The sequence below is a fragment of the Canis lupus genome, chromosome X (assembly GCF_011100685.1).
Source record: "Canis lupus familiaris isolate Mischka breed German Shepherd chromosome X, alternate assembly UU_Cfam_GSD_1.0, whole genome shotgun sequence".
Classification (NCBI taxonomy): domain Eukaryota; kingdom Metazoa; phylum Chordata; class Mammalia; order Carnivora; family Canidae; genus Canis; species Canis lupus.
In genome coordinates this window covers 65,132,900-65,147,435 of record NC_049260.1, presented here as the reverse complement: position 1 = coordinate 65,147,435, position 14,536 = coordinate 65,132,900, and the positions used below count along the sequence as shown (strand labels likewise).

The 14,536-nt window shown below is 36.3% G+C and overlaps 1 protein-coding gene across 4 annotated transcripts in view; it reads left to right on the top strand.

The window, feature by feature from the left end:
* Nucleotides 1-14,536, top strand: part of RPS6KA6 (ribosomal protein S6 kinase A6) — a 195,533-nt gene that overhangs the window by 147,813 nt on the left and 33,184 nt on the right. For 3 of the 4 annotated variants that reach the window (XM_038587788.1, XM_038587789.1, XM_038587791.1), the window contains 4 exons: nucleotides 97-219; nucleotides 850-939; nucleotides 1,904-2,062; nucleotides 10,500-10,661. In XM_038587788.1, the coding sequence (XP_038443716.1) occupies nucleotides 97-219; nucleotides 850-939; nucleotides 1,904-2,062; nucleotides 10,500-10,661 (534 nt within the window). The remainder of the gene's footprint in view (nucleotides 1-96; nucleotides 220-849; nucleotides 940-1,903; nucleotides 2,063-10,499; nucleotides 10,662-14,536) is intronic. The other variant, XM_038587790.1, reaches the window with a different exon arrangement.

The following is a 14,536-nucleotide window of genomic DNA, read 5'->3' as shown; positions in this document are numbered from 1 at the left end:
ATTTTTTAAAAGATTTCAGGCTGATGCATATTTAGGAGAGAAGATAAAAACTGTGAAAATATTTCATTCTCCTTAATATTTTACCTTAAAAAATAGATAAATGGAAATGCTGCACAATTTGCTGAAGTATATGAATTAAAAGAGGATATTGGTGTTGGCTCCTATTCTGTTTGCAAGCGATGCATACATACAGCTACCAACATGGAATTTGCAGTGAAGGTATTATCTCTGAGCCTAACTTGTTTGTTTGTTTTTATATATATAAGTTAAATTAAAGGTTAACTGACAAACATTTTTCAATGGAGCAAGTGGAGATAGCAAAGATGAGAGAGGAAGAGATTTTTCTCAAGTATCTAAATTCCAGTCAGTTAACATATATGGTAAAATTAGTTTCAGGTGTAGAATTTAGTGATTCATCACTTACATATATCCCCCAGTGCTCATCAAGATGGGGGAAGAGTCTTAAGACTTAATATTGTCATTTGAATTTATTTTGGAGGAATGGTATATTTCATAATAGTCTTGTTTTAGATAGCTTTATTTTAATATAGTATAAGATTGTGTAATTATGATAATTACTGTTAAATTTGGATTACATTATCAGTTGGCATAGCTTCAGTTAAGTGGAATATAATTTTAAGGAAAGTGTTCTGGGTTTTTTTAGTGTTCTGTTTTTTTTTAAGTTTCTGTTATAGGAAATTTTTAAATGTTAAAATAATGTGAAATAAGCATCAGTCTTGAGTTTTAAGTGTTTGCTTAAAATATAATTATATTGACTATATTTCATTCATTTTTAGACAAAGACAATAATTTGGTTTTCTCTGAGAATTTTCTTAACTTATTTCTTAGATCATTGACAAAAGTAAGAGAGACCCCTCAGAAGAAATTGAAATTTTGATGCGCTATGGACAACACCCCAACATTATTACTTTAAAGGATGTAAGTATTTAAAATCTATGTATCAGCTAAGCTAATGAAGTTTTGACACTTTTTCTTTTTGAAATTATTCATTTTTATGGTATATTCTACTTTTATACTATAAAACCTCAAAACTCTTAAATTTGCCACTTCACTTCTTTTTTTCCCCTGTGATTCTGTACTCCTACCCTTCTTTTACAAGATCAAAAGGGAACATGATGGTTGGTAAATGACAGTGTCTTGACGGCTTGAATATATTCTGGCTGGTCAACTAATCAACATTATAAACAGCACCATTTATTATCCTGTAGTAGCTTAAATATAGAAGATATAGGAGAATTAGAATTGCCAAATTCTAAAATATTTTACTTTCTTGATTATATAGCAAATGGCTATAGCATTGTGGATTGCTCCTTGAGTGAAACAGTATTATGCATTTTGATTAGTAATTTGTAAGCAGTATTTTGTTATAAACACACACACACATATATGCACACATATCTGTATACACAGATATCTCACATGCACTGAATGAAATGGTACACGTAGTTTTCTTATTTATTCTCCTTAACATAGTATTTGAATTTGACAAATATTTAAGACACCATATTAGATAATGGACTGTGAGGATGATATTTAAAAATGATGTATTTACTGCCAGAAGGAAGATGGTTATTGGTAGAGAAGTGGCTATAATATAGTCAAATAGAGGATAGATGCCATTTGACAGACGCAGAGATCTGTTGTTCCATTTATATCAGTTGATGAAGCATAATGCACAACTTCAAAAGTTAATGCAATGATATGTTTAACATGGTTTCAAGACAGTGTAGAAAGTTATTTAGCCATTTTAATCTTCAGTGTAGACTATACTATATTAACAGTAACGGGATGATGTCCTTTAATAACAATAGAGGTTCACTAGAAAAGGAAAGTAAATATAATTTCAAAATTTCATATTTATAATAATATTAATTTTTTTTAGGTTTATGATGATGGTAGATATGTTTACGTTGTTACGGACTTGATGAAAGGAGGAGAACTACTTGACCGTATTCTCAAAAAAAAATGTTTCTCAGAACAAGAAGCTAGTGATGTACTGATTGTAATAACTAAGACAATTGACTATCTTCATTGTCAAGGAGTAAGTTGTAGTTATATTCTCCTCTTCAATTTTGGGACTTATAAATCTTCATAAAATTATATCTAGGAGATGCCACACAAAATGAGTTTTTGAACAAATGAACTGTTTCCTGTAAATATATTTTTTAAATTTTATTATTGGAGTTCAATTTGCCAACATATAGCATAACACCCAGTGCTCATCCCACCAAGCGCCCTCCTCAGTGCCTTCCCAGTCACCCCAACCCCCCGCCCACCTCCCTTTCCACTACCCCTTGTTCATTTGCCAGAGTTAGGTGTCTCTCCTGTTTTGTCATCCTCATTGACATTTTCACTCATTCTCTCTCCTTTCTCCTTTATTCCTTTTCACTAATTTTTATATTTCCCAAGTGAATGAGATGATATAATATTTGTCCTTTTTCGATTGACTTATTTCACTCAGCATAACACCCTCCAGTTCAATCCACGTCAAAGCAAATGGTGGGTATTTGTCATTTCTAATGGCTGAGTAATATTGCATTGTATACATAGACCACATCTTCCTTATCCATTCATTTTTGATGGACACCAAGGCTCCTTCCATAGTTTGGCTATTGTGGACATTGCTGCTACAACATCGGGGAGCAGGTATTCCAGCATTTCACTGTATCTCTCTCTTTGGGGTAAATCTCCAGCAGTGCAATTGCTGGGTAATAGGGCAGATCTATTTTTAATTCTCTGAGGAACATCCACAGAGTTTTCCAGAATACACCAGTTCACGTTCCCACCAACAGTGCAAGAGGGTTCCCCTTTCTCCACATCCTCTCCAACATTTGTTGTTTCCTGTCTTGTTAATTTTCCCCATTCTCACTGGTGTGAGGTAGTATCTCATTGTGGCTTTGATTTGTATTTCCCTGATGGACAGTGATGTGGAGCATTTTCTCATGTGCTTGTTGGCCATGTCTATGGCTTCCTCTGTGAAATTACTGTCCATGTCCATTGCCCATTTCATGATTGGATTGTTTATAGATCCTGGATACTAGCCCTTTATCTGATAGGTCATTTGCAAATATCTTCTCCCATCCTGTAGGTTGTCTTTTAGTTTTGCTGACTGTTTCTTTGGCTGTGCAGAAGCTTTTGATCTTGATGAAGTCCCAATAGTTCATTTTTGGTTTTGTTTCTCTTGCCTTCGTGGATGTATCTTGCAAGAAGTTGCTGTGGCCAAGTTCAAAAAGAGTGTTGCCTGTGTTCTCCTCTAGGATTTTAATGGAATCTTGTCTCACATTTAGATCTTTCATCCATTTTGAGTTGCTCTTTGTGTATGGTGCAAGAGAGTGGTCTAGTTTCATTCTTCTGCATGTGGATGTCCAATTTTCCCAGCACCATTTATTGAAGAGACTGTCTTTTTTGCAGTGGATAGTCTTTCCTCCTTTATCGAATATTAGTTGACCATAAACTTGAGGGTCCACTTCTGGATTCTCTATTCTGTTCCATTGACCTATGTTTCTGTTTTTGTGCCAGTACCACACTGTCTTGATGACCACAGCTTTGTAGTACAACCTGAAATCTGGCATTGTGATGCCCCCAGCTCGTTTTTCTTTTTTAATATCCCCATGGCTATTCGGGGCCTTTTCTGATTCCACACAAATCTTAAGATGATTTGTTCCAACTCTCTGAAGAAAGTCCATGGTATTTTATAGGGATTGCATTAAATGGGTAAATTCCCCTGGGTAACATTGACATTCTCACAATATTAATTCTGTCAATACATGAGCATGGAATATTTTTCCATCTCTTTGTGTTTTCCTCAACTTCTTTCAGAAGTGTTCTCTAGTTTTTAGGGTATAGATCCTTTACCTCTTTGGTTAGGTTTATTCCTAGGTATCTTATGCTTTTGGGTGCAATTGTCAATGGGATTAACTCCTTAATTTCTCTATCTTCAGTCTCATTGTTAGTGTATAGAAATGCCCACTGACTTCTGGGCATTGATTTTGTATCCTGCCACGCTACCAAATTGCTGTATGAGTTCTAGCAATCTTGGGGTGGAGTCTTTTGGGTTCTCTATGTAGAGTATCATGTCATCTGCGAAGAGAGAGAGTTTGACTTCATCTTTGCCAATTTGCATATCTTTTATTTCTTTTTCTTCCTTGATTGCTGAGGTGAGCACTTCTAGTACTATGTTGAATAGCAGTGGTGAGAGTGGACATCCCTGTCTTGTTTCTGATCTGAGGGGAGAGGCTGTCAGGTTTTCCCCATTGAGAATGATATTTGCTGTGGGCTTTTCATAGATGGCTTTTTGGATGCTGAGAAATGTTCCCTCTATCCCTACACTCTGAAGAGTGTTGATCAGGAATGGATGCTGTATTTTGTCAAATGCTTTCTCTGCATCTATTGAGAGGATCATTTGGTTCTTGTTTTTTCTCTTGCTGATATGATGAATCACATTGATTGCTTTACGAGTGTTGAACCAGCCTTGCATCCCGGGGATAAATCCCACTTGGTCATAGTGAATCATCTTCATAATGAATTGTTGGATCCCATAGGCTAGTATCTTGTTGAGAATTATTGCATCTGTGTTCATCAGTGATATTGGTCTATAATTCTCCTTTCTGGTGGGGTCTTTGTTTGGTTTTGGAATTAGGGTGATGCTGGCCTCATAGAATGAGTTGGAAGTATTCCATCTCTTTCTACCTTTTGGAACAGCTTTACTATAATAGGTATTGTTTCTTCTTTAAATGTTTGATAGAATTCCCCCGGGAAGCCATCTGGCCTTGGACTTTTGTGTCTTGGGAGGTTTTAGATGACTGCTTCAATTTCCTCCCTGGTTATTGGCCTGTTCAGGTTTTCTATTTCTTCCAGTTCCATTTTTCATAATTTGTGGTTTTCCAGAAATGCACCCATTTCCACTAATTTAGTGGCATATACCTGCTCATAATATGTTTTTTTTATTATTTTTTTATTTTTTATTTATTTATTTTTTTTTCATAATATGTTTTTAAAATCGTATGTATTTCCTTGGTATTCATGGTGATCTCTCCTTTTTCATTTGTGATTTTATTAATTTGAGTCTTTTCACTTTTGGTTTTAATAAGGTTGGCTAAAGGTTTATCTATCTTATTAATTCTTTTAAAGAACCAACTCCTGGTTTTGTTAATCTGTTCCACAGTTCTTCTGGTCTCTATTTCATTTTGTTTTGCTCGAATCTTTATTAATGCTCTTCTTCTGCTGGCTTTAGGATCTATTTGCTGTTTTTTTCTCTAGCTCCCTTAGGTGCAAGTTTTATCTTTTGTATTTGAGTTCTTTCCAGTTTTTGGATGGATGCTTGTATTGCGATGTATTTCCCCCTCAGGACTGTTTTTGCTGTATCCCAAATATTTTGAACGGTTATATCTTCATTCTTATTAGTTTCATGAATCTTTTTAATTCTTCTCAAATTTCTTGGTTGACCCTTTCACCTTTTAGCAGGACGGTCTTTAACCTCCACATGTTTAAAAACCTTGCAAATTTCTTCTTTTGATTTAGTTCTAGTTTCAAAGCATTACAGTCTGAAAATATGCAGGGGACAATCCCAGTCTTTTGGTATCAGTTAAGACCTGCTTTGTGAAGCAGGTCTATTGTGGTCTATTCTGGAGAAAGTTCCATGTGCACTTGAGAAGAATGTGTATTCAGTTGCGTTGGGATATAAAGTTCTATAAATATGTGTGAAATCTATCTGGTCCAGTGTATCCTTTAAAGCTCTGGTTTCTTTGGAGATGTTGTACTTAGAAGATCTGTCCATTGCAGAAAGCGCTGTGTTCAAGTCTCCTAGTATAAGTGTATTATTATCTAAGTGTGTTTTAACTTTGGTTATTAATTGATTGATTTACTTGACAGCTCGCATAAATATTGATTATTGTTAGGTCCTCTTGTTGGATAGATCCTTTAAGTATGATATAGTGTCCCTCTTCATCTCTTACTACAGTCTTTGGGATAAAGTTTAAATTATCGGATATAAGGATGACTACCCCTGCTTTCTTTTGAGGACCATTTGAATGGTAAATAGTTACCCAACCTTTTATTTTCAGGCTGTAGGTGTCCTTACATCTAAAATGAGTCTCTTGTAGACAGCAAATAAATGGGTCTTGCTTTTTTATCCAGTCTGAAACCCTGCCCCTTTTGATGGGGTCATTAAGCCCATTTACATTCAGAGTTACTATTGAAAGATATGAATTTAGTGTCATCGTGATACCCATTGAGTCCCTGTTTTTGTGGTTGTGTCCTTGGACTTCCTCTTTCTTTTACAGACTTCCCCCTAATATTTATTGCAGAGCTCGTTTGGTGGTCACATATTTTTTCAGTTTCTGCCTATCTTGGAAGCTCTTTATCTCTCCTTGTATTCTGAATGAGAGCCTTGCTGGATAGAGTATTCTTGGCTGCATGTTTTTTTCATTTAGGACCTTGAATATATCCTGCCAGCCCTTTTTGGTCTGCCAGGTCTCCGTGGAGAGGTCTGCTGTTAACCTAATACTTCTTCCCATAAATTTTAGGGATCTCTTGTCTCTTGCTGCTTTAAGGATCTTCTCTTTTTCTTTGGAATTTGCAAGTTTCACTATGAAATATCAGGGTGTTGAGCGGTTTTTATTGATTTTAGGGGGGATCTCTCTATCTCCTGGATCTGAATGCCTGTTCCCCTTCCCAAGTTAGGGAAGTTCTTAGCTATAATTCGTTCAAATACACTTTCTGGCCCTCTGTCCCTTTTGGCACCCTTTGGAACCCCAATTAGAGTTTTCCTTCTGAGGCTGTCTTTACTTCCCTTAACCTTTCCTCATGACCTTTTAATTGTTTTTTTCTTTTTTTCCTCAGCTTCCTTCCTTGCCATCAACCTGGCTTCCATGTCACTCACTCGATCTTCTACCTTTTTAAGCCTCATCATTAGGACCTCCAGTTTGGATGGCATTTCATTTAATTAATTTTTAATTTCCACCTGATTAGATCTAAATTTTGCAGTCATGAAGTCTCTTGAATCCTTTATGCTTTTGTCCAGAGCCACCAGTAGGTTTACAATTGTTCTTCTGAATTGGCTTTCTGACATTGAATTGTGATCCAAATTCTGTAATTCTGTGGGAGATAGTACTGTTTCTGATTGTTTTGGGTGGATTCTTTCTTCTCTTCATTTTGCTTGGTGCAGAGTGGCTAAAAACAAGTTTTACTGGAAAAAGGAAGGAAAAAGGGAAGAAAAAAAGGGGAGAAACAAACAAAAAACAAGAGGGGTAGCCTCTGATTCTGTATACTGTAAGTCCCTCCACTTTCCCTGTAGCTTTCCAGTGCTGCTTCGTCAAGAACTTGCTCTTCCCTGTCCTTCCAGCTGGTCTATTGGGGGAGAGGCCTGCTGTGATGATTCTGCCAGGTGTACAGTTCAATGCTAGCTGTTTATCCTGTGAGGCCCCTGCTCTCTGGTGGCCCTACTCAGTCCCAGGCACAAGGTGACACCAGGAGGAGGAACAACAGTGGCTGTGGCCAGCTCTCCAGCTCTGGAGTCAGCTCCAGCGGTAACTACCGCAGTCTCCCAGTTCACAGGGAACTGGATGCTCCTGGAGCAGGGGCAGCAGGAGCGTCCTCACTGTCGTGTGTCCTCCTGGCCTCCACTTGTCCCAAGGGGAGCGCCGAATCCTGGGCTGTGTCCCCGGTGCCTTGTGCTCCGGGGCCTGTGCTGCTGGAATCTCGTTCCCAGGTCCAGGTAGTCTCCTCTGTGTGGAGCTGCCGCCTGAGCCGCTGCCTCAGCTGTTCCCAGCCATGCTGTAACATATATTTCTATAAAGAATATTCTAATAAAACTCATAATATATTAAAAGTTTAGATATTGGAAATTGGGTAATACTTTATTCTCTTCACTCTGCCTGTTTCCCTGATTTAAAAGCATATTAATTTAAAAAAAATGGTTTGAATTTAATTGTATCTAACCTTGACTTTGAAATTATTAACCTTAATCAAACTTAAATAGTCAAAAGAAGTGTCCAGGGAAATGTTGTATTATTCAAATTATGCTGTATCTTATATATAAATTTCTGGCAGTAAAAGAACTCTGTATCTTTTGGGGGGTTTAGGTGTCATTCAATGTTACATTATTTTCATGTGTACAACAGTGATTCAACAACTCTATACATTATGTTGGACTCACCACTACCATTCTGGTAGTTTTAAGGTGATACCTCATTGTGTTGATTTGCATTTTCTTGATGATGAGTGATACTGAACATCTTTACATGTGCCTGTTGGCCATCTATGTCTTCTTTGAAAATATGTCCAGAGGACTATATATCTTGACCTTGCCAACCCCTCTTCAAAATACAGTAACAAATTTGGATTCTAAACATTTGAAATATTAATATATTAAAATTTGTGGTGGATGAGCAGGCCTGTTATTTTGCTTCCAATATCTTCATAAAGAAAGCAAATGAATTATGAAAAAAGGTCAATTTTATTATATACAGCTATACAAGGAAACAGTCACAAATAATTTAAAATTTTAAATTTGAATAAGTTGTAATAGTATATATGTACTCACTTAAGTATAAACAGTTAAAAAATGGACAATTCAGAATTAGCACAGTGAAAATTCAATAGAGGCCCTTCTTAAAATTAAGAAAAATAAGCCAGTACTTATTGTGTGGTTTAAGAGAGAATATTTTCAATATTTTGAAATATAAACTACATAGTGCTAAAGGAATAATTCTACTATAGTTTAATCCTTGATTGTCTTCATCAACACTATAAAATAAAGGGTGATCAGGATTTTTGAGAAAAGTTAAATAACTATTTTTTATTATTTTAGAAACCTTCAGATTCTTACATCAATTAAATAAACCAATGACATATTGAGCATTTCTACATGCCAGGCATTGTAAAAAGTGTTGCAGATTCAAGCATGAGTAAGACTTGGTCCTTGTCTTTTAAAAACGTTTAGTGTAGTAAAGTGCTGATCAAAGATACATGAAGTAGATAATATTAGTAGGAAAATCATCACATAGAGAAATTCAGAATATTTTCCATTTCTAGCATTTCATTTGGTTTTAATTGTTTTTGTTTTTCTTCTGAGAGTTTCTTTTTTTTCCTAAAGATTTTATTTATTTATTCATGAGAGACACAGAGAGGGAAGCAGAGACATAGACAGAAGGAAAAGTGGGCTCCCTGTAAGGGGGCCCGATTTGGGACTCAATCCCCAGACCTGGGATCAGGACCCGAGCTGACGGCAGCTGCTCAACCACTGAGCCATCCAAGGGTCCTTTTTCTGAGAGTTTCATGCATTGAAAACATGGCTGTGTTTTACTTCATTAATATAGTTATAATAGCCACTTTATTTTTAATATTTATTTTATATTTATTTGTTTTATGAATTTTGAATCATACCTTTTCATTGAGATATAATTGGCATGCAACGTTATGTAAGTTTAAGATGTATAACGTGTTGATTTGGTACATTTATGTATTGCAATATGATTACCACCATGACATTAATTAGCACCTTCATCACTTGTAATAATAACCATTTTAAAATCCTTGTCTGTTAGGTCCAATGCGGTTCATCATGGGGTTGAGATTGCTTTATTTTCTCTTTTCTTGAAACTTTGTTCCATTTTCTCAGTTCTTTGTATATCAGATAATTTCGGATTATATACTGCACATTTGAATATTAAATTATGGAAGTTTTTTGTATTGTTATTTTTTCTTCAATGATTGTTTTGTTTTGGTGGATAATTTTCAGGTCAGGGTTTGCACTGGAAACTCTCCTTTTTGAGCAGCAGCTCTGGTTTTTGTATCTTTTGTCTTTGTATGATTTACATTGAGCCTCTTCTATACATTTGTGATTCAAGGGTCAGTTGTAGCTCTATTCCTTACAGACTTCCTCCCAAGCATTCACTGTTTCCTAGCATCTCTTTTCCATTCCTCCCAACCAGAAAGACTGTGGGCTTTCCCATATGTGTTTTCACCATCTCTGTGTGACATAGGAATTGCACTTAACCCTAGGCTAAGAGCCACAGATATAGGAAACATACTTATAGCTCCCTATGTTCTTTCCTTCAACAAAGTGCATACTTCCCATTAGAGTCAGTCTGCCTCTCTTTATTCTCCAGTACCTTCAGGTAGTTGATTTTTTAATTGTATGCAAATTTTAGAGCTGTTTACTGTGGAGCGGAGAGTGTTGAGTAGGGTCTTAGTCCATTATTTCCAGAAATGGAACTGAGAATTAAGTTTTGATATTCTGAGAGTGGAAATGATTTAAAAAATTGATGGCTTGGATGGAAACTGGGACATTTATTGGACAGAGATCATTTCTTCTGTATGCTTCAGGCTGTCAAGGCTATCAAGGTTGGAGAAAGTGTCATTTTTAAAATTTTATGATTTAGAAAGTTCCTTCTCCTGGAGTTATTTTAACTTAAAATGTTTTATTTCATAGATGTTTAGTTCACTATAGAAATTTATTTTTTTCTTTTGTGTTTAAGGTTGTTCACCGTGATCTTAAACCTAGTAATATCTTATATATGGATGAATCAGCCAATGCAGACTCCATTAGAATCTGTGATTTTGGGTTTGCAAAACAACTTCGAGGAGAAAATGGACTTCTCTTAACTCCATGCTACACTGCAAACTTTGTAGCACCTGAGGTATTCTTTAAAATCTTAATATTGGCTTTCTGTTATTTTCCTTTAGCTGAATATATATGATGTCTTGGATATGTTACAATTGATAGGTAAAAGCTGAGTTATCTTATCCTTTCCCAACTATAAAGCTCTTTAAGTCAGTGAATTCTGATAACCCCTAATGTAAATATTCAGACTAGTAACTTGCATCTGGAAACAGCCTGAATGTATAATCATCAGACTACTCTTTTCTGTAGGGTTATATAATAGCATCAGAGTCATACCTTTTTAGAGCTGGGATGAAGAATAGAGATAACCCCATCTTCAACATATTAAATATTCTAAATGAAGAAATTGATGCTAAAAGTACTTAAATGACTTATTCAAGACCCAGCATTCATATAGTAATAAAGCCGGGATAGATTTTCAGATATTTTGGTTTATGCTGAGCAAGAGGTAATTTATGTTATTTAACATTATACATAACATATAAGGGCAATGCCACCCCTGATTATCTTTAAGATATAATTCCTGGAGAAAACAGCTTCACAGGGATCTTTATAAGCGGAGGGTTTTTTCTTGGCAAATAACATTCATATGTATATCTTACAGGGAAGAGTAGGAAAGGTGAGTCTGGAGAGGTTAAGGGGTATAAGCTTCACATTTTCAAGCTCCAACAGTCAGTTCTAATACTGGGGGTGGGAGCTTTGACAGTAGCAATCCCCACAGCAGTGAAAGTATATTTGACAAAAACTGAATTGGGGGCACTTGGTTGGCATAGTCGGTTGGGTGATCAACTCTCGGCTTTAGCTGGGGTCATGATCTCAGGGTTGTGGCATAGAGCCCCATGTCAGGATCCTGCTCAACACGGAGTCTGCTTAAGACTCTCTCCCTCTCTTCTGCCTTGCCCATTTCTCTCTCACTCTAAAATAAATTTTATTTTTTATTTTTTAAAAGATAAACAATTTTATTATTGAATAAGCATTAAACCAAAATGACACATTCATGGATAAGCAATTTGTTCAAGAGACCAAAAAGAAATCTCACTCTTTTATATAACTATATGGACACAATCCATTCAATAAATAAAGTAGATTTTGCAATTTGGAGTCAAGTGGCAGCTGAAATTATGCCCATCTCCTCCCCGGAAATCAGGAGATACAGCATTACTTTCCTTGGTGATTACATTTCAAAGAGAAGGATCTCACCTCCTTGTGGAAGTATTCCAGAGTTTTGAGACTGTCTAGAGGTTTATTTAGCCATTAAAAATATTTATATGCATTCGAAAAGGACAGAGAAAGGAATTCCATGATATATTATCATACAGAAAGTCTTTCTTTTCCAAAATTTCACTTGACCCATTTTGGATTTGATCTTGAAAACTGAGTTCTTTCCTGTTCACTGATCCTTTGCTGAAGAGGAGAAGTTTGAAAGCATTTCATTTTGCACATCCATTTAAAAATTATCCAAAAATCTCATTCATTAGCATTAGGTATCCTTGTACTCACATTAATTAGTTCAAATTAGTTTTTCCACATACACAAATATTTTAAAAAAGGGAAATGGATATTTTAAACTGAGGGACACGTTCCAGAGTCTCAGCAGTTTCTATCATTCCCTGTAAGATTTTTTCATTATAGTCATCCAGTCTTTGTTTAGACTATAGAATTTGAAGCAAGTTTTCACAAAGAAGCTTCATTAATTGCAAAAACCTTTTTGTGTGTGGTTGTGATGTTTTTTTTTTTCTCCAAAACACATATATACACACTCTCTCTCCCTGGTTTGCCAGGAAGGAAAACTTTTAAAAATTTTCATTGTCTCTTCAATCCATCTGTTAGTGAATCAGTTCAGGCTTCCCTTTGAAAAGAACGGGGAAAATGTCAGCAGCTGGTGGAACATCTGCATGTAGAGATGGGACATACACATTATTCTACATTTTTAAGGATTTTTTATTACCGTGATGAGTCAAATATGGGCCTTTTAAAATTTTTTTATCATTGGAGTTCAATTTGCCAACATATAGCATAACACCCAGGACTCATCCTGCCAAGTGACTCACTCACTGCCCATCACCCAGTCACCCAATCCCACGCCCACCTCCCCTTCCACTACCCCTTGTTCATTTCCCAGAGTTAGGTGTCTCTCATGTTTTGTCACCCTCACTGATATTTTCACTCATTTACTCTCCTTTCCATTTATGCCCTTTCACTAATTTTTATATTCCCCAAATGAATGAGACCATATAATGTTTCTCCTTTTCCAATTGACTTATTTTACTCAGCATCAATACCATCCAGGTCCCTCAAAGTCGAGGCAAATTGTGGATATTTATTGTTACTAATGGCTGAGTAATATTCCATTGTATACATAGACCACATCTTCTTTATCCATTCATCTCTCGATGGACCAAGGCTCCTTCCACAGTTTGGCTATTGTGGACATTGCTGCTATAAACATCGGGGTGCAGGTGTCCCGGCGTTTCACTGCATCTGTATCTTTGGCGTAAATCCCAGCACTGCAATTGCTGGGTCATAGGGCAGATCTATTTTTAACTCTTTCAGGAACCTCCACACACTTTTCCAGAGTGACAGCACCAGTTCACATTCCCACTGAAAGTGAAAGAGGGTTCCCCATTCTCCACATCCTCTCCAACATTTTTTGATTCTTGTCTTGTTAATTTTCCCCATTCTCACTGGTGTGAGGTGGTATCTCATTGTAGTTTTGATTTGTATTTCCCTGATGGCCAGTGATGCAGAGCATTTTCTCGTGTGCGTATTGTCCATGTCTGTGTCTTCCAACGTAAAATTTCTGATCGTGTCTTTGGCCCATTTCATGATTGGATTGTTTGTTTTTTGCTGCTGAGTTTAGTAAGTCCTTTATAGATCTTGGATACTAGCCCTTTATTGGATAGGTCATTTGCAAATATCTTCTCCCATTCTGTAGGTTGACTTTTAGTTTTGTTGACTGTTTCTTTCGCTGTACAGAAGGTTTTGATCTTGATGAAGTCCCAGTAATTCATTTTTGCTTTTGTTTCTCTAGCCTTCATGGATGTATCTTGCAAGACATTGCTGTGGCCAAGTTCAAAAAGGGTGTTGCCCGTGTTCTTCTCTAGGATTTTGATGGAATCTTGTCTCACATTTAGATCTTTCATCCATTTTGAGTTTATCATTGTGTATGGTATAAGAGAATGGTCTAGTTTCATTCTTCTGCATGTGGCTGTCCAATTTTCCCAGCACCATTTATTGAAGAGACTATCCTTTTTCCATTGGATAGTCTTTCCTGCTTTGTGGAATATTAGTTGACCATAAAGTTGAGGGTCCAATCTGGATTCTCTATTCTGTTCCATTGACATATGTGTCTGTTTTTGTGCCAGTACCACACTGTCTTAATGACCATAGCTTTGTAGTACAACCAGAAATCTGGCATTGTGATGCCCCCAGATATGGTTTTCTTTTTTAAAATTCCCCTGGCTATTCAGGGTCTTTTCTGATTCCACACAAATCTTAAAATAATTTGTTCCAACTATCTGAAGAAAGTCCATGGTATTTTGATAGGGATTGCATTAAATATGTAAATTGCCCTGGGTAGCATTGACAATTTCATGATATTACTTCTTCCAATTCATGAGCATGGAATACTTTTCCATCTATTTGTGTCTTCCTCGATTTCTTTCAGAAGTGTTCTGTAGTTTTTAGGGTATAGATCCTTTACCTCTTTGGTTAGGTTTGTTCCTAGGTATCTTATGCTTTTGGGTGCAATTGTAAATGGGATTGACTCCTTAATTTCTCTTTCTTCAGGCTCATTGTTAGTGTATAGAAATGCCACTGAATTCTGGGCATTTATTTTGTATCTTGCCACACTGCCAAATTGCTGTATGAGTTCTAGCAATCTTGGGGTGG